This window comes from Vanellus vanellus (assembly GCF_965231255.1).
Source record: "Vanellus vanellus genome assembly, chromosome: 5".
Lineage (NCBI taxonomy): Eukaryota > Metazoa > Chordata > Aves > Charadriiformes > Charadriidae > Vanellus > Vanellus vanellus.
The window spans coordinates 75,096,699-75,115,407 of record NC_138910.1 but is presented as its reverse complement, the minus strand read 5'-3'; the positions used below and the strand labels follow the sequence as shown (position 1 = coordinate 75,115,407).

At 41.3% G+C, this 18,709-nt stretch overlaps 2 protein-coding genes across 3 annotated transcripts in view; one reads left to right on the top strand and one right to left on the bottom strand.

Annotated features, from left to right (window-relative positions):
• The window catches only part of NRDC (nardilysin convertase), a 29,262-nt gene extending 20,021 nt beyond the window's left edge, over positions 1–9,241 (top strand). Inside the window, exons 19-31 of the mRNA XM_082483264.1 lie at positions 1–52; positions 1,169–1,319; positions 2,456–2,583; positions 2,947–3,109; positions 4,398–4,429; positions 4,731–4,869; positions 5,345–5,392; positions 5,757–5,809; positions 6,436–6,519; positions 7,876–7,966; positions 8,280–8,396; positions 8,657–8,746; positions 9,024–9,241. Of these exons, the coding sequence (XP_082339390.1) occupies positions 1–52; positions 1,169–1,319; positions 2,456–2,583; positions 2,947–3,109; positions 4,398–4,429; positions 4,731–4,869; positions 5,345–5,392; positions 5,757–5,809; positions 6,436–6,519; positions 7,876–7,966; positions 8,280–8,396; positions 8,657–8,746; positions 9,024–9,221 (1,346 nt within the window). The 3' untranslated portion in view covers positions 9,222–9,241. The remainder of the gene's footprint in view (positions 53–1,168; positions 1,320–2,455; positions 2,584–2,946; positions 3,110–4,397; positions 4,430–4,730; positions 4,870–5,344; positions 5,393–5,756; positions 5,810–6,435; positions 6,520–7,875; positions 7,967–8,279; positions 8,397–8,656; positions 8,747–9,023) is intronic.
• Positions 9,242–10,043: 802 nt separating this feature from the next.
• OSBPL9 (oxysterol binding protein like 9) overlaps positions 10,044–18,709 on the bottom strand; it is a 68,390-nt gene continuing 59,724 nt past the window's right edge. For both annotated transcript variants that reach the window (XM_082483266.1, XM_082483265.1), the window contains 12 exons: positions 18,175–18,287; positions 17,782–17,900; positions 16,260–16,345; positions 15,605–15,779; positions 14,042–14,126; positions 13,667–13,777; positions 13,227–13,290; positions 12,976–13,116; positions 11,975–12,053; positions 11,494–11,585; positions 10,914–11,049; positions 10,044–10,805 (listed from right to left, as the gene is read on the bottom strand). In XM_082483266.1, the coding sequence (XP_082339392.1) occupies positions 10,731–10,805; positions 10,914–11,049; positions 11,494–11,585; positions 11,975–12,053; positions 12,976–13,116; positions 13,227–13,290; positions 13,667–13,777; positions 14,042–14,126; positions 15,605–15,779; positions 16,260–16,345; positions 17,782–17,900; positions 18,175–18,287 (1,276 nt within the window). In that variant the 3' untranslated portion in view covers positions 10,044–10,730. The remainder of the gene's footprint in view (positions 10,806–10,913; positions 11,050–11,493; positions 11,586–11,974; positions 12,054–12,975; positions 13,117–13,226; positions 13,291–13,666; positions 13,778–14,041; positions 14,127–15,604; positions 15,780–16,259; positions 16,346–17,781; positions 17,901–18,174; positions 18,288–18,709) is intronic.

Sequence of the window (18,709 nt, the reverse complement as noted above, 5' to 3'; positions counted from 1 at the left end):
GTTATGTTCGTTTCCATCTGATCTCCCCATTGATACAGCAATCTGCAGAGAAGTAAGGATTATATTATTTGTACTTACCTTGCAGAGTAACTAAATTCCCATACCTAGTTTTCACTAGGTGCGATGAAGTTTTCAAAGATGAAGAGAGATTAATTTTAAACCGGAATAGAATAAGGCTTCCTTTTCTCACATTTTTACGCTTTCCTTGTGGTTTTATCTGTAGTTCGGCGAGAGTGGTTCTGCAGCAGGTCGGTACTGTAGCAAACAGATGCATAGGAGTTTCATGCTGTGTTATTCCCCAGTGCAAGTTCTGGAAAAATTAATGTAACAGCAGCAGTGCACGTACCAGAAGGAAGTGCTTAGAGAAGGAATCGGTCGTGAAAAGAGCAGTCCACAGTCATGCCCTGAACCAGCAACTTGGGAGCCTGTAGGAGCAGGTGAAGAGACTATTGGCAGCATTTAGAAACCAACTGTTGGTTAGACAGATCTCAATAACTCTGCACATGCTGCACTTCTGCTAGTCTTAGGGTAGCACTGCCATTTGTAACAAATTTCCTAGTGCTTTTATAATAAGCCTGCTGAGACCTGCACAAGTAACGTTTTGGGAAAGCCTTTACAAATCTGTTTTCATGAGGGCTTTGTTAGTTTGAACGTTGAATGGCGATCCAGGCAATAACCAATACCTGAAAGCACAAACTGCAATTTCCACGTTGTGTAGCCTGATTTCCTCTAGCTGTTGTTTTATCTTGATAGATAAATAATAATCTCATTACTGAAGTCATCAGCATAACTGAGTCCCTCTGTCCCCCATTCCTTTACACAAAGTGTAGTAATTCCATTTTCTGTGATTATTCAGTGTTTTGAGCCAATTGAAGAAATCTTAAATTTTGTGAAGCTGGAATCTTATTCATTGCAAAGAATGGCCGAATGTTAAAATAATTGTTAAGTAGTGTCGTGTGCTTTCTAGAGAAAGGGAAACTTGCATTCTGTATTTCCAGATTCTGTTTATTGAAAATTTCTTTTTGAATCTCATTTTGCTCAAGTGTTCGTTTCTGTTGGAGAACTCGTGTGTACCATCAAACTCATTGGGTTTGTTTTGTTTGTTTTACTCTTGTATTCCTTCTTTTTTTTAACTTCTTTTTAACCCTCTGCCCTTTTCTCCATCCAGCATAGTTTTGTTTGATACATTCGTAAACATCCTTTCCCATAATCTTGGTGAACCAGCTTATGAAGCAGACGTCGCTCAGTTGGAATACAAGCTGGTAGCTGGGGAGCACGGCTTAGTCATTCGAGTGAAAGGATTCAATCATAAACTACCTGTAAGTACTGCTGATCTTCTAAATACTCCTATGCGTGCTGCTTTTCAGTGTATGTGCCTTTTGTCCTGGCAGCTGGAGCCCAGCTGGCTGGAGCTTTGCATGTTTAGATGGGCTAGTATGAACTGGAAAACTTGTGTCTCTGTTCAGGTACGGGATCACGCAGCAAATGCTTTTTCCTGTGGTTACGTGTGTAAAGATGTAGTTTTATTCACTTAAATAAGCTCAAAATACTGACCTTAGGCTGACTTAAGAGAAATCTTCCTTCAATTAATAACTGTATCTCCATTAAGACTTTACCAGCTTTTCCTTTAAAAACAGCAACGAGTCTCCCACGTCGCCTTAGAGTGTTAGAGCCTCTCCATCTATAAGCTCGGGCTATTTGCACTCTGTCTGGAGAAGCATGTCTGAAAATAGGGTTTGTTTACAATTTGACTGTGGAGATAACGGCTTTGGAGATTCATACTCATTTTGGGTGCAGTTTTTCTTTGCTGGATTGCGAAGAGCTTACCTTATGATGACTGGGGGAGCCCTGTTCCCATCCTCTAAACGCCGGCCGTGTGAGACATGGCAAGCACAAACAGAGAGGACGTAATGGTCAGAGAGGAGAGAAACACCAAGTTTCTTTCAACTTGCTTTGCAAGAGCTTGACTGGAGCTTTAGTAAGACTGGCAATCGTCTGTCAGGCTTATTAATGTGAGGTTTAACAGAAAAAGCCAGAGGTGCAAATAGCACGGTCAGAATATTCTTTTTTAATTGTGAATGTTGCTCTGTTGTGATGTCATTGTGCTAGTCACCTGTAAAAGGAAAAACTGGAATATCTAATACAGAAACATTGGAGTTACAGGCTAGGTTTGTTGCGATTGAATGTGGAAACTCCTATTGATTTGGGATATTGAGCTTATTTCATTCACTTTCTAAAAATACAGTCCTTTTGAAACTGACTGTAATTTGGTATAGAATTGTTTAGTGAAGAACATGTAACAGAATTAAGGAATGTGCTTTAATAACCCTGCACATCTCTTACGTTGACCAAATAACAATGTTTTTTTAATTATTATTGTATAGGATTAAATTTAAATTTGTTCTTTAAAAAAACCCAACCAACCAAAAACCCTTTAAAACTGTTTTCTTTACAGCTTCTGTTTCAGCTCATCATTGATTACTTGTCTGACTTCAGCTTTACTCCAGCAGTTTTTGAAATGATAACAGAGCAGCTGAAGAAAACATACTTCAACATCCTCATCAAACCGGAGACTCTGGCCAAGTGAGTTCTGGGGGAGGGCAAAAAGTGGCTGCGGAGTAAGTGTTGAGGTTGAGCTGAAGAGCTCAGAAATCACTGCTCAGTGCTCGTGGAGGCTTGTCCCAAGGTTAACCTGGGGCTTAGGGAGCTCAAGCAGCTCTGCAGCCAGCGCATCAACCACGTGGGTCAGATTGGACATGCAGGTAGCTGCTGTTCTGAGGTGACCTGCAGCCAACAGCAAGTGCTGAGGGAGGGCAGGATGAGCCCACAGCAATGCTCCTGGGGACCACCTTCCTTTCTCCAGGATGATCCTGAGTCAGAAACGGGATGTCTCACATTAAACAGCTCTTGACAGTCTGTGGTTTTGTTTTCTTTCTTGCATTGCAGGGATGTGCGTCTCCTGATTTTAGAACACGGCAGGTGGTCCATGATAGATAAATACCAGACGCTGATGAACGGCCTTTCCATCGAGTCTCTCTCGTCCTTTGTTAAGGCTTTCAAATCACAGCTCTTTGTAGAGGGTCTCGTACAGGGAAACTTCACGAGCAGAGTAAGTACAGCTCCAGCAGCTGATGTGCCCTGAAACTTGTTCTTAAAACGTGCTTTAACACAGTTGCCGCAACTCCAGCACTCACCTGCCAGCAGACCGCCTCTCCTGTACTGGCAGTCTGGAGACTCACTGGTACAGGGCAGCTTCGCCTCTAAGGAGTCGGGGATGCTCATCTGGATAAGCCACTGGGGACTACATAGCTGCCAATTTGAACAGGGCTTTTTTTTTTTTTTTTTCCTCAGAAATTTGGATTTAAATTGCAGATACTGTAAAATGTGGTAGACACATGCCCCCGCTGTCACCGTTTTTTTAATATTGTTTGGTGTATTGATATATTTGATATTGAGGAAGTGCCACGGTGATGCTGCAGGAGGAGGCTTCCCTCAAAGTACATTTATCCCGGGAATCTGATTGCCTGCATGGTTTGATCAAACCTCGCTGAAGTCCAGTCATCTTCAGTCTTGTTAAACTCCTGCAGTATGCATCGAAGTCGTCTACCCTGGGACTAGGTCACCCATAGTCCCGTCAGGCTTTTTAAATAGGGTTGTAATGGAGCTCAGCTCCATGTATCCAGTGTCCCTGAGTGCCTGTGTGGCATGGGAGAGAAACCTTCTGCAGTTATAATTGTGCCAAGAAGTTTGTCTTAGCTGGTGGTGTTCGTCCTCAAACTGTTTAGAGCCTCCTAAAGAAAATGTGCGAATGTCCTTCGGGAGGTCAGATTCGTGTAATGTCAGCTGTCCCCTCCTGAGCTGTGGAACAGGAGGAGGTTTGAGAATCTAATCGTGATTTGCTAAGAACCTTCGTTCAAAATGCTTTTATTGCTGTAGCCTCTGTGTGAGCTGAGCTCCTTTCACAGTGTGGCACGTGTAACTCCTATGTCAGTTTTACTGTTTCTCTTACTTCCTCCCATTTCTTCCACTTTCCAAGAGTCTTCTTCCTCGAGCTCCAACTTTGTGCACGAGAGAGGGACCTTATTTCCTCCTGTGTGCACCCTTTGCTGTTGTGAAGGCTGACACTATTTCTCTGGCTTCTGTATTCTCCTTCTGGAGAAATTAAAAGTGCAAGAAACTGCCTGGAGGCTCTGTTTGCTTTGCAGCTTGGTGCAGAGGTGTCCGGAGGGACTCAGGATAAGGCGAGGGGACAGGGACATAGATGGCATGACAGAGCTCGGTTGTTCTTTGCTCGGGGGGTCACTTTCTCAAGCAATGCGCCGCATGTGGTGTGTGGCTGAGAATTGGGGTAATAATTATCTTCTTAATAATACTTATGTTTATGTCTTCTCTCCTAGGAAGCAAAGGATTTTCTGAATTATGTTGTTCAGTGAGTATCTCTTGAGTCTTGCACCACTCGTTACGGGGAAACTATAATCAAGTTAAGATTCTCTTCTGGATGAAGGGGCCAGGGTGGGAGCGATGCAGAAATTCCCTTCTCCCCTCCTGGATACGGTGCTGCCGGTGTTCGCCGGAGGTGACCATTCATCATAGCAGTTCAAGCAGGACATTGTTCTGGTTTGGGGAAGGGGAAAATAATGTCTGAGCAAGTGTGAAAATGCCTGGGTGTTGTATTGGTTTGGGGCAAGATGCGAGCGGGTGTTTGACACTGCTGTTTGTTCTCCCTTCAGAAAGCTCCAGTTTGCACCCCTGGTCCATTCCTGCCCTGTTCAGTTCCGGGTGGTGGATTTGCCAAATACGCATCTGCTCTGTAAGGTGAAGACTCTCAACAAAGGTGATGCCAACTCTGAAGTGACGGTCTATTACCAGGTAATGTGTTAGCTTGGTGTGCGCTGGCCTGTTCCCTCTGCTGCTGCTACGGTTGTGCTTGTGTCCCAGCCTTGAGAGCAGTCTCTGGACAGGATGTTGCAGAGTGCACTGAAACCTCCTGTGAGCACTCACCCAGGGCTCAAGAGGCTAAACCCAGGTGGGCTCTCACAGCCTGTGGCGCTCCCTGTGACCAGCCTCTTCCCCTCCCAGGCTGTGCTAGTGGCTGGGTTTGTGCCTTGCTGATTTCCTGGCGCCCTCACCACTGATCTCGTGGTCCTGGGCTGAGCCCCTCCTCTCTCTTCTGAAGGCCGTATTGAGGCCCCTGTGGAAAACAAGAACTTTCCATCTGTCCCTCCTGTGAACTGTAATTTAGTGCCACAGTCCAGGCTGAGATGTGTGCCACAATTCTCACCTTGGTCTGAACTATAGCATTTAACTCCACGAAATCACCCTAAATTCTTCATTTTCTTTCTAGTCAGGAGCCAGGAACCTAAGGGAATATACCCTTATGGAGCTGCTTGTGGTAAGTTAGTGTTTGTGTCTCCGAACTCATCAAAGTGTCTTCCCTGAAAACAGCGCGTGGAACTTAGATAAGGCCATGGGGCTAAATGGTACAAAGGGGACAGCAGATACCTATGGCTCACTCTGGTTAAACTTGTGAGTGTTTGGGACAGGATCCCCCAACTGCTGCAGCAGTGGACAGTGTGGAAGACTGTTCTCTTAGCTACCAGCCCAGAAGAGTGAGACCTCTCTTACTCGGTGGGTGTACTTGGCAAGGCGGCACTTCAGTTGTTTTCACATGTTGTGATCGCGGTTCTGTATGGAGCCCGAGGGGTGGCTGCAGAGGAGTATCGCTTCTGCTGTAACGCATTTGCGCTCCGTTTCAGATGCACATGGAAGAGCCTTGCTTTGACTTCCTGAGAACCAAGCAGACCCTCGGGTGAGTTCACTGTGGAGGATAGCTCCGACGTGCTGTTCCCCAGTATTTTCACTCTGGAACCCCTGCGCTGGCTAATTCCTCAGTTATTGTAATGGAAACAGCAACTTAAACACATCAAACCCAGGAGCAGCCGTTGATACAAGCTGCAGCCAAGTTGCTTTTGAGTCCTATAAGAATTGCATCTATTACCAGTGTGTTCACTCAGAATTATTCAGCATCAAGTTGTTCCTTCTGCTGTCCAAATCAGCTCCCCATTCCCCGGGGCTGTTTTCACAGCGGCTCTGTGGTGCGTAGCAGCCTCCCTCAGAGGCACCCTTCTACCTCGGGAAACTGGAACAAGCTTTTCACAGCTCTGGGTCTGTCACTCTGATGAATTAGTTTGTGGGAACACAAACACAGACACTCTGCCAAGCTTAAAAGGATTTCCTAAAAATGAGAAAACACTGAAATGCAGCGATGCAGGAAATAAAAGAAAGAAGACTATTGAGAATTTATATCTGAGATTTTTCTTTCTAAAGTACCACACTATTTTAACTTGTGCCATGTCTGCAAATAAAATTTTAATTATGCTTGTGGAATGACTTTATTGTTTCTCCCCTCCCTTTTTTTTTTTTTCTTTTTTTAAGCTACCACGTGTACCCTACCTGCAGGAATACTTCTGGGATTCTTGGCTTCTCAGTCACAGTAGCAACCCAGGCAACTAAATACAAGTAAGTGCGTGCGCCGTGGTTACTGTTTGTCACCACTTGGAGCCTTGGGCTGCGGGAGTTGCCCCTGAGCTGCCAGCACCCGTTTCTGGTGGCCTCACCACACCGTGTCCACCACGTCCCTCCGGCAGAGGCTCGGGCAGCAGGGCCTGGCTGATGCACACCGACTCGGCTCGAGGAAGTGTCTCGTGGGTCTGCAGCCTGGGACTCGGGGAATCCGCTGGCCCTTCCTCCCTGTGTTTTGCTGTGCAGAGCAGCTCTGTAAATGGCAGCTGTTGCTGCTGTCGCTTGAGTGAGGAGGACTTCAGCCCAGGAAATTTATGGCCGCTGGTTTTAGAAATGTCAAGCTTAACAAGGCGGCCAGCGGACCTTGCACGTATTCAGGCACTGAAGAGCTGAGCCTCACGGCATATTGTGAGGTATCAAACCTTGTTGACATGTCGTATTGTGTGCAAGTGGGAGTATTTACACATCCAGCTGAAAAATTACTACTGAGAGAGTTTCACTTAGTCTTGTACTTGCTCTGTTAGATCGTCACAGCCCATTTCAGTTTGCTTTTGCTTGAGCTTTTTCCGTGCACCCGCTCTCATTTCAGCGTTCACACCTGTTTCAGGCCACGGCAGGCTGAGGGGTTTGTTCCATGAGGGGAGTTGGGCCCACAGGGACTGTCAAAAGCGAGTACTCCTGGCCTCAGCTTGTGACGCTGCTGACAGCTGCGACATCGGGACTGAAAAACAACTCCTAAATAAAGCAGTAGCCTTAAGCTTCTTATAACTGCAGCAGTCCTGACTTGAATAGGGGAAAGTAATCCAAAGACTAAAGCAAAATATCCCACTGCCCCTTTGAAGCTGTTCTGCCACGAGAGCTAAATCTGTTGCCGAGTAAATCCTGTAGAGCTGTTCTGGCTCAGGTTCAGCAGACAGAACAATATTACGGTTTTGTTCAGCTGGGGCTAACTACAGGCGTGGGACCTGCCAAAGGTGACCGGGTATGTGAAAAATATGCAACTTTTAAAAAAACAATACTGTGTCAGCGAAAGTTTAATTAGCACAGAGTACTGCTGTGTCTAATTTTTACATTTGGATGACACTTCCATTACTGAGGTCTGTGGTCACCTGTGAAGGTTTTAACATTTCGGAAACCTCACAGTCCCTCACATGACATTATTTTTCTTCCTTTTCATCTTAATGCAATAGAAAATAACTATTTATGTGCAGGGCTGTGGCACATGCTCCTGTTGGCTGTACTACAGTGCGGTTCCCTCATCATTTGAGGGCAATTCTGCTACTTCACCCCACAGTATTGTGGTTTTTTTTTTTTCTTTTTCCTACCTGATTTAATTATTTAACTCTCTTTTAGCTCTGAATTGGTTGACAAGAAAATAGAGGAGTTTCTTTCTTGCTTTGAAGAGAAAATCAAGCATTTAACTGAAGATGCTTTTAGCACCCAGGTAAAACTTGAATTTGAAAAGCTCTTCCTTGAACTACTAAATGATACCTAAACTGGAGGATTTGGTTACACCCATTTGGCATGTTTCTGAGGTTTTTCTGGACAAAGGACTCACTTTTAAATCCTGCGTCTTACTCCATTTTGCAGTTGTTCTCTAAACATGTGCTCTCTGGCCATTGACAGTTAAGTTTGAAATCAATGAACTACCTTGTTAATGTAATTTGGGTTTTCTTTCAACTCCAGTGACTATGATGGTAAATTAAGGTAGTTTACACCCTTTGAAATTAATTGTTTTATATCTTTTTCAAATGTAGGTTACAGCTTTGATAAAACTTAAAGAATGTGAAGACTCCCATCTTGGAGAAGAAGTAGACAGGAACTGGAATGAAGTTGTAACGCAGCAGTATCTCTTTGACAGACTCGCCCGTGAGGTTGGTGGTCCCTCGTTGTTCAGCGATGCCAAATGGAACATACACACACATCACTTTTTGCAGCAGTTTTAAACACTAAGCACAAATAGGGGGATTTATGCTACTAGTTCCACTACTATTCTATACTATTCTAAAACTACATGCTATTTTAAAAAGGTTCTTTTATCTAACGAGACACGGTTTGTAGAGAAACCATTTTTACGTTTCAAATCACCTGAATCACCACTGTGCTACTTACATCTCATTCCCATGGGTTTCAGATTGAAGCACTGAAGTCTGTTACAAAATCAGACCTGGTCACCTGGTTCCAAGCTCACAGAAGCAACAAGAAGAAAGTGCTCAGCGTACACGTGAGTGTTTGCCAACTCCACGTTGCCAACTTCTGAAACGCCAAACGTTGATAACCTCAGAGAGCCCAGTAAGGCTGTGGTAGAAGAGCTGCGTAATTCAACTTTTCTTTTGGTGGTTATCCACATTATTGGTCGTATTGTCTACATTTCCAATTCCTACTGTCATTCAAATTGCATTCAAGTATCTGTACGTAATTGTCAGCATAGAGAAACATGGAGTGAGATCCAAATTATAGGCGCTTAGAGCCAAATTTCTTTTTTGGTAACTTTTTTCCAGGTGGTTGGATATGGAAAACATGAAGGGGACTCAGAGGTTACAGCGCTCTCAGAAGTACAGAATTCTTCATCTGGTGAAATACCTCATCTTATTTTCTTGCCCCCATCTTCTTTGATGACAGACGTTACTTCCATCAAGGACATCAAAGCTTACACATCAACTCTGAATGTTCTCCCTTACCATAAAATATTAAAATAAAAGTGACATCTTGCCCCGCAGTGATGTGTAATACAGGTGCTTTCTGCAATATAAACATGACAAACCTATTGTATTCAAACTGGGCTGTAGCGTTAGCTGGGACAAAGATGTCCATTCAGATCCTGAGGAAGCGTTCCTTAAGTAAGTTTCCAGCCAACCTTTCTCATTAATCTCCCACGTTCATTAAGAATAGGCACAGCTCTGACTTCTAGCTGGAGCAACGGCAGAGTCACCACCACCACCACCAGAAAGATGCCCCGTTCTCCCCTCCGGCTGTCTGAAGGGGTGGGCTGTGCACCTCTTTGCTCAGACTCTTGTGCATTGTTCCTGCAGTGCTGCAGCAGTTACAGCTCTCAAAGAAAGCACTCCACGGTTCTCCTGGAGTGACAGAGTGGGTAGGAGGGGGAAAAGAAGCCCAAGGCCTCAAGCTCACACTGTTTTGGGGTTGGTATTTTTTTTTTTTAGTTTGTCTGTATATGCAACATAGACGAAATTGAGATGCAATCAAATAAAAGCTAGATTTAACTGTGGAAAGAAAAATAGTTTGATTGCTACATATAGCTACTTACTTGGCTATTATTTAACTTCAAGCAAAAGCACAGAAATGCAAAGATACTGAACATGCTGGCGAGCTTCTTAATGAAGCAAAGCTGGATGTAGATTCCAGAAAAATTCTCCTGTGGGTGGTGCAAATGCTGCTCCTTTTGCTAGTTCATTAACTACTTTCAGAAGGAGGTTTAGCTACAAGGATTCCAGTGGGGAAAAAAAATAATATATATGTCACATAAAACAATCGATCATCAGTCAGCTGAATAAACAGTCTTGCTGCAAAGGTTTATTATGAAATAAATAAAAAGTCCATAAGAGAAGTTTGAAAAATCTATTTTATGAAGCTTTAAGATGCATTGAGTAGAATTATCTACGGTTACATTTTAATCTCAAAATAACAAAGTTATTTGGGCAAGACACTGAAATGCCAAAAGATTTGATTATCATACAGGTGGAAGATAACATTTACGTAGCATTTTCTAACAAATTGTCCCATCAAAGGAATCCTCATATTTACACATTCCAAACATTAGCTAGATTTAAATGACGTCTTGCATCTCCTTTCTTGTTTTTTAAATATGTAGGACCCAGGATTATTACGCAAGTGATACCAATGCCATGGCCTTCACAGTGGTTATACAAAGTGTAAATGCTTCACGGCCCAGATTCTCCCTGCTCGAGAAGCATCAGGAAGGGGGCTCCAGCAGCCTGCCTTTGGAGCCCGAGTACACTGCCAGTATAGCGGAGTCCAATATAAGTTACTGCACAGCCAAGACGTTTCTGGTTTCGTTTAATTGCTTATCTGCATCAGTAAGTCCAGTATCCCTGAGATAGGAACCACTGTAGCTGGAGGGGGCAGGTTCTCCAAACGGTACATACGTGATAACTGATGACTATCTTGGTATCGGATGTAAACTTTGCTAAGCCAAGGCTTGAATGTTTTCTGGTTTTATAACCCACTTAATGTTTACTGGCAGCAAGTCGTTTCAACAGCGGCTCATCATAAACCCAGCATTCTCCATCTTCATGGAATAACTAGAAAAAAAGGCAATAATCAGGTAGATGGAAGCTTTTTATGACTCAGTTGAAAAGGAACAAATGCTACAGGTTAGAGGGCATTTACACTGTTTGAATAAAGCTCACCCTTGTTTCCCATGAGGTCTCATTCTCCTTTCTGGCTCTGGCTTCAGCTCTTTGTCTTTCTTCAAGCGCATGCTTTGCAGCTGTGGCAGCATCGATGTCTCTGATTTTCAAGTTATAGGTTACATCTTTCCATAAGCTTAAAAAAAAGAAATTTGAATGGAGACTGCTTTAGAGAAGCCAAGTGCTACAAGGCTGTAGAACATATTACTGGCTATTGGTCATTGATACTAGCTTGAATTAAGGTAGGTCTTGCTTATTGAAAAGGCAGAAAAAAACCAGTATGTATTAAACCACAATTGAACTGTCCGTTGCCAGGAATGGGGGGGCTGTAGTGAAGCTCTCTGGACCTCCCTGGAACATTTGGTCCCAATGAGGATGTGACCAAGAACTATAGGTCTCCTCTTCCCAATTAAAACCCGAACCTGCTTGTACCCTGTACCTGCAGCAAAGGCTAACGAGGAGCACAGTTTGGCCATGCAATGAATGGATTAAGTGTACCATTACTCAAACTGTGTACTGCAAACTTGGGTCTAACTAAAAAAAAATAATATTAATTTGCCCATTTAACTGAAGTTCTTACCAGCGAGACTCAAAGTCGTCTTGGTCCTCCAATTTCCTTACCTTCTTCTTAATTGTAGGCATTTTCTTGGTATCTATAAAGACAGCATTCTCCTAGGTAGTGGGATTTAAAAAAAAAAAAAAAAATCAGTTCTTTATCCAGACTTAAAATTTATATATGCTTACACTCTAGTACACGGGGTGTCAGGAAATAAATGAAAACCCATCATTCTTTAGATTCTGTTCTTGCTATAAAAATCAAGTTACCTTAGAATAAATTACCAAAGTAAATTCAGAACTTTTATCCTGAATTCAGCAATCTTGCTATCTTTTGGGCAGCTTCATAGGAGTTTCCAACTGTTCGTGTTTGTTTTGTTTTGTTTCAAAAAGACAAAACAAACAAAAGCAAAAACCACCCAAAAACCCACTTTTAAGCACAATCTTCCATTTCTGATGATGATGAAAAGGGGAAAAAAAAAAAAAAAGAAAAAAAGCTGCTTTACCCCTGTTGTGTATTTTGCGTACATGACACCATTCCATTCTCCTTCAATTGAGCAGAAGGGTTTCTTGTCATTAGGAGAACTAAACAGAAAAAGAAACAGTAATTTCTCAGTTGTATTACAGTAACTAAAAGATCCTAAAGGATCAAAACTTTATCCTAGTTGCTGTACAGTCTGATTTATATCAGCCCTTCAAACATCCCTCACCCATACAGAAAAGATGAGGGTTCTGTCTACAAGTGAGTTTTGCATGAATTGGTTCAACTGGATAAGCCTTAAAAGGAAGTGCTGTTCCAGGATAAGACAGGTCTTGCCTTAGGGCTGTATCTGCATTGAGAGTTCAGGAAACTAGTTAGAGGCTTTCAAAACAGATTTGGAGTTATAAGTTTAAGAGTAAAAAGCTTTCACAAACTCAAAGCTTCCTCCCCAGACTACTGGGAAAAACAAACACTAGTTCACAAATGATGTCTACCACTACGTGTCAAGAAGTGATTTAAAACCAAGTGATGGACCTCATTTTGTCAGCATCACTTACTGACATTACAGCAGATCTCCAAATAAGATGAGAATCTCCACTGAATTCTCTGCTCTGGGCATGTGCACAGGGTCTGACCAAAATCCACCAAACCCCATATATAAATATGTAAAAATCTGCAGCAAAGCTTTAATGACACGCTACGAACAGCAGTATTACAAGGCTTGCTGCAGTATTTTTGTGTTTAGGAGAGACAGCAATTAAGAAATTTTGGATAACTCAGGAGTGAAAATTTAAATTCCTTTTGGTCAAGAGCTGAGTGTTTTCAAGCAGGACAAGGTAGGACGCAGGCTTACACCGGTTTCCTCTCACAAATCCTGGCTATAAAATGGCATCCCATGACAGGTAGTCATGAGCTAAGTTATTGGGTGTAGCTGTTCCGGCATTTTGCGCTCCTGACTGTCTTGAAAAAACACCGTCAACATTTAAGTACAGGAAAAAGTGAGATTAAGTGAAGAAACCCGCTTACAAAATTTCAGCTGTAATTCTGTGTTTCTTTCCTCCGTAAAATGGTTTTGTGTGGAAGACAATGGAAGCGTTATAACCTGTCTTTGAGCAATTAATACTGCATTCTCCACCAAGTTCTATCCATGGCACAGTAAGAATAGACCTGCAAATATAAATGTATGTATATATTTATAACTTTTTAACTGATAAATACGAATAACAAAATATTAAAAAGCATTACAAATGGAAATACCAAATAGAGCATTTACTCGCCTTCCATAACCATTAGGAAAGGTCAAGATATAGTGTTCATCGTAATCCAGGCATGTGACGCACCCTGTGGAAGAAAAATAAAAACAGATTTGAAAAACCTCCAGCAAATCCTCTACAAAACTTTTCAAAATGACCTCCTAAAAGAATTCACTAAGACCAGGTACCATAAAAAGGAAAGGTGAAGAGTGTTATTTAGTGGCTGAGAATGCCTCGCTTCTTGAGAGGGCAGGGAGAGTTGTGTTTACGTGAAAAACTGGGCCCTAAATGATTTCAGCACCCAAAGTGTGCAGAAGGAATCACCAATTCCTAGATACGTAAGCTCAAATTACATAAAATCAAACATTCCTTTTGTTTAATAGGATGACTTCAAATAATTGCTGCAAAAATCCTAGTTGCAGAATGTAAATGTCTTTTCTATTGTTAAATTTGCACACACATACCTTGCCCTATGTTATGAACCCCAATAGACATTCCTAAGAATTTTGACTTGGTCCATATGTGAGCATTGAACTGTATCCTCTTGCTAAAACACTCTGCGTAAAATGCTGAAACTGAAGAAAAAGGTATTAAAAAACAGCAGCACAAGACATTAATATTATTGTTTCCAAATTCATTCATCAGGAAATATCTCAGTGCCTCATACTTGTGTGGCAACAGAGTTTGCAATTTATTTCTCACAAAAACAATTCATAGAGAAAACTTTCAGCTTTTAAATTTGGAGAGAAATTGTAAGCCCAAGACTTAAACCAAAAGCTGACTTTACTGTTGCTCCTATCCAGATGCCATCTCTATTAGCAAAGGTATTGTCAACTTACTTGGAGGGTGATGAGAGACCTGCTCTGCCACAAACGTTACACTGCTTTTACTGACCCATGGAACTGGTCCTTCTGAAACGGGCTCCTGCGTGACAATAGAGAGGATTTTCATCACTGACAGCGTTTACAAAACAGCAGAAAGTGACTGACTGGATGCTTCCAAGAGAAGTTGCTTCCACATTTAAAGAAGGCGTCTGAAAATGTATTGCAGTGATGTTAGCATATCTGTGAGTTTGCTAATTTGATGGGTGATAACTCCTTACTCCTGAAACTACGATGCTTTCTAAACAACATGCAGCTTCTACTCTTGTTTTTAAGTGTAAATGTATTTGAGGAGATACAACAGTTAAACTGAGAGTCATGTATAAAACCAATTACAAAGTAATATTTAAATCCACTTAATTTCTTATTAACTAGTAAGAAATAAGTGGCAGAAATAGTTTTCATTTTTGCTTCTGAGAAAGTCTGATATGCGTATTAATAATGATCAGATTATATGTATAAAAAAGCCATAAAACAACATTCATTTCCTATGGCAAATCATGAAAACTGTAATTCATCATTTGAAATACCGGAAGCACAAATACAATATTGTCTTTTTGCCAGTAAACGGGACTCCAAACATTCACCTCAAGAGAAAGATTTGAGCAAACTAGCAAATTAATTGCAGGGGGAAAGCAAATTAAGTGGGGAAAAATATGTGTTTTATATCTGAACAATCACACGTTTAGATATACTATACCAAGGGTACGTGAAGTGCTCTCACAACAGCACTTCCCACGTCATCATTTGACACTGCCCAGGTTGAGAAGCCTAAATGAGGTGTTAAAAAACCCCACAAAGCCCCCACACCAGGCCGCATTGTAAGTGCTGGAGCTTTTCTCTCAAATCAGTGGGGTACCTTGTTGACTATGGTTCACGTGCGTAAGTCTGATTAATCCTTGAGCCTCACTGAAACTTGGGCAAATAAGAGAAAAGCTCCCACACTGGCAGATGCGTTCAGATTACAAGAGTGGCGCTACTGTTACTGCGTCCTTCACTTTGCCTTTTGTACTCCGGTAAAGTACAAAAGGCAAAGTACTGACCAGACACAGATGTACAACTGAAACATCATCCAAGCTCAGAATGCAAACGTGAGATGTCTACAAAAGGATTTTAAAAGGAGAATTAAAATACACCGGAGAAACTGCACTTCTTTCCAGGTTGTAAGTGAGGGAAAGAAGTCCCACTGTTAAAAATAGAAGGGTTTAGAGAACTGACAAAAATCAGAACTTTGGAAAAAAAGGAATTCATATTCAGTGCTATAAAACAGTTCAGGAAAAAAAGAAAACACTTTCCAACATGTCAAATAGTTCTTAAAAAGCTAATTGCTCAAATTTTGTTATGCAAGATATTTTAAACCTCTGTCCAAAGAGCAGGAGGAAGTCAGTTAAGAAATTGCCACTGTTTGTCAATTTTGCTACTTAAACATAGCATAAGCCATTTCAATCCGTAAATTAATAAAGCTTTGGGAGTTACTCACATGCATTCTAGGCACCAAAAAACATACCACAAGAAACTAACCATATCATCTTCACCTTCAGTGCCTGGTAATACCCAATGACATCGGAAGATCTCGCCCAAAATAGGATTGTAAGGCTTTTTAGCAACCGACCCTTTTCTTCCTGCATGAAAAGCTGAGAGGTACCATTTAACCACTTGAACCATTCGTTCCTTCGGATCCTTCTGGTCACTAATGCTACATGGGCCAAAAGAGAGAAAAGAAGAACAGGCAAAATGAAATACAAGCAGGTACCTCAAATACAGGAAAGCTTTTTGGATATTTGGTTGTTTTACAAGTAGAAGATGGACTACTTTGACTATTTTTCAAGTTTAGATTTAAACCCAAGTCATATTCTTTAAAACTATAAGCTTTCTTTTGGCAGCCCACAGGGCCATAAATAATAACAATGTATTAGATATTAAGAAGAAGTTCTTTACTCTGAGGGTGCTGAGCACTGGAACAGGTTGCCAAGAGAAGCTATGGATGCCCCATCCCTGGAGGTGTTCAAGGCCAGGCTGGACAGGGCTTTGAGTGACCTGGTCTAGCGGGAGGTGTCCCTGCCCATGGCAGGGGAGTTGGAACTAGATGATCTTTGAGGTCCCTTCCAACCCAACCCATTCTACGATTCTATGAATAATCAGAAGCAGTTAATGCTCTACTTTAAAAATCAAATACCTGACAAATAAGTCTGGATGTGCAAAAAAGTCAGCATACATTTCCAACAGTGATCTTCTTTCCAGGATAAAAGTTGGAAGAACCACCTAGGTGAAGAAAAACAACCCTAGATCAAGACACTTTAACATCTGGCACAAAAGCATTCTACGTACTAACTGTAAATAGCATACAAAGCACCCAAGGCTTCGTACGCCTGTAAGCTGATTTGCCAATGAGTTCTGACATATGCAGGTCAGTTGGCATCTTCTATAAAACCAAAGATTTCAGAGGAACTGTCTCTTGTCTGACTTAAATTCAAGTTCTCCTTAGAGCATATACAACTACACAGCTGAGCTTATCAAAAGGTGTTCTTGATTACAATAACACTGATCATTTAATTTCATCTTTATGTACAGTGTCAATTTTCAGGTATAGTCAGAATCTCATTCCATGTAGTCACATCCTCTCATGTGTCTCTTCATCAAGATGAACGTTAATCTCTTCCCTACTACTTTTTTTCCCTAACAGCATTTGCAGGTTCCGTTCCTGTGGATCTGCTGTCTGCTTCAGTGCAGTATAGACCTCTGCTGAAAGCAGTGTTGATTGCTGTTGTTGACTTTAAAGCAATGCAGCCAAGATGCATGCTCATGATGCTTCTCGGCAGCTTAACTTGAGATCAGTAATTTTCAACTATTCCAGGAGTTCCCAAAACAGACACATTTTGCATCAATTTCTATTGAGAACTGCCAGAAACTTCCATAGTTTGCTTGTGAGCTGCTGATTATTTCTCCAGAAAAGTTCTAAGTTTATCTTTTTATTCTCTATTGTGAGTTCCAGACTGGACAGTTAAAAGAGTCATCTAACTTAAGGAAACTAATGATAGGATTGATCTCTCCTAGTCTTTTTCAATCTGGAATTACTTATTTAAGTTTAACCAAGCTGCCTAGAAAGATCAACACCTTCAGAATGCTGTTTGTTTAACCTGAAGACACCAACATGAATCACATTAATGAAAAACCCAACTCTACTTGCCAGACCTACAGGTAGCGTTTTAAAATACACAAGCAACTTACTCAACAAGATCCCCATTAAGCAAAGCATTTCACTATACGCTTAATTCCCTCTTTTATTTTATTCACGTCTATTAAATGTCACCATACACTGCAACCTTGTAGATCTTTGTTCTAGGAAGCTTTGTAGATCTTTGTTCTAGTGAGGAGAAACATTACTACTGCATACAGCATTCCTCTTATCCCAGCTCTACAGGGACTCCAAGGGCCAGGTTCAAAGACAACAAACAGTTACTTCCCATAGCAAGCTATTTTCCCAAACAGATTTTAGCAATTGGATATATTTATTCTGCATTCATTTTCCCCCTCCCAATAACAACTCCAATTAAAAAAATACCATGCTAGAGAGATCATAGCTTAAGTAGCTCTCAGAACAAATACAGAGTTAAATTATTTCTTTAACATTGAACTGATTTACACAGAATTCAGGGTTTACTCCCCCTCCCTTCCCCATGAACAGTCAGCAAGTTTACCTTCGTTAGATCCATTCCTAATCTAACTTGTGACAATAGATGCATAATAACACTCTTATGTTCTTCCACTGATTCTCCTTCCCCATCATCATCTCGATCATCAGGAGGATCGAAGAGATCTAGAAAGACCAAATTGCTTTTGTTTTTCTCTAAATGTTCAAAGACAGACTATATTTAATTAGCATATATATTAGCTGTCAAAAAGGTCTTATAAATAAAACTAAGGTTCTTAAATCCTACAATTCAGCAATCTTCCATGAGTAAAGAAACAGTAGATAAACCATTTTCTGTAAGTACCTTGTCATATATATATCATCATACCTATACTGACACAGTTTATACAAAGATTAAAGATCAAGAGCTCCTTACTGAAAGTTCTCGCAGTCCACTTACCAGCATCATTTGTCCCGTTAGACATGGAAGAATTGAGGGACTCTGTGGTATCTGGACGTTTCAGACTGCTTCCTGTACTGCTCCGGGTCAGGACTGCAGCAGACCCTGAAGAACTGAAGAAGAGTCATAAATTCTCACAATTCACAATGAACTAATTCAGACCAAATTATTCTAATTTGATATACATAGACAACAATTCCCTAAGAAGTTTACTGATAGACATGCTGCATGCTAATTCACAGAAAACTTAAAATGGACTGTAGCTGAACGCATGGGAAAGCCTGCAGTGTAAGATAGTAACACCTGAAGGCATAAAACAGCTGACTAATTCCTCTTTGAAATGTGTAGCATCACTTAAAATTAATTTTCTGATACATAAAAAAGATAAGTAAATAGAGATTTTGGGAAAAGGCAGTCAACTTCAAAAAAATTTTTTGGCTATTTACCAAAAGCTGCAACAAATACTTATGAAATACACCACGGTCTGAGACTGAATCTCCGAGCTGTTGGCTTCCCAAATTCAGTGTATGTTAAG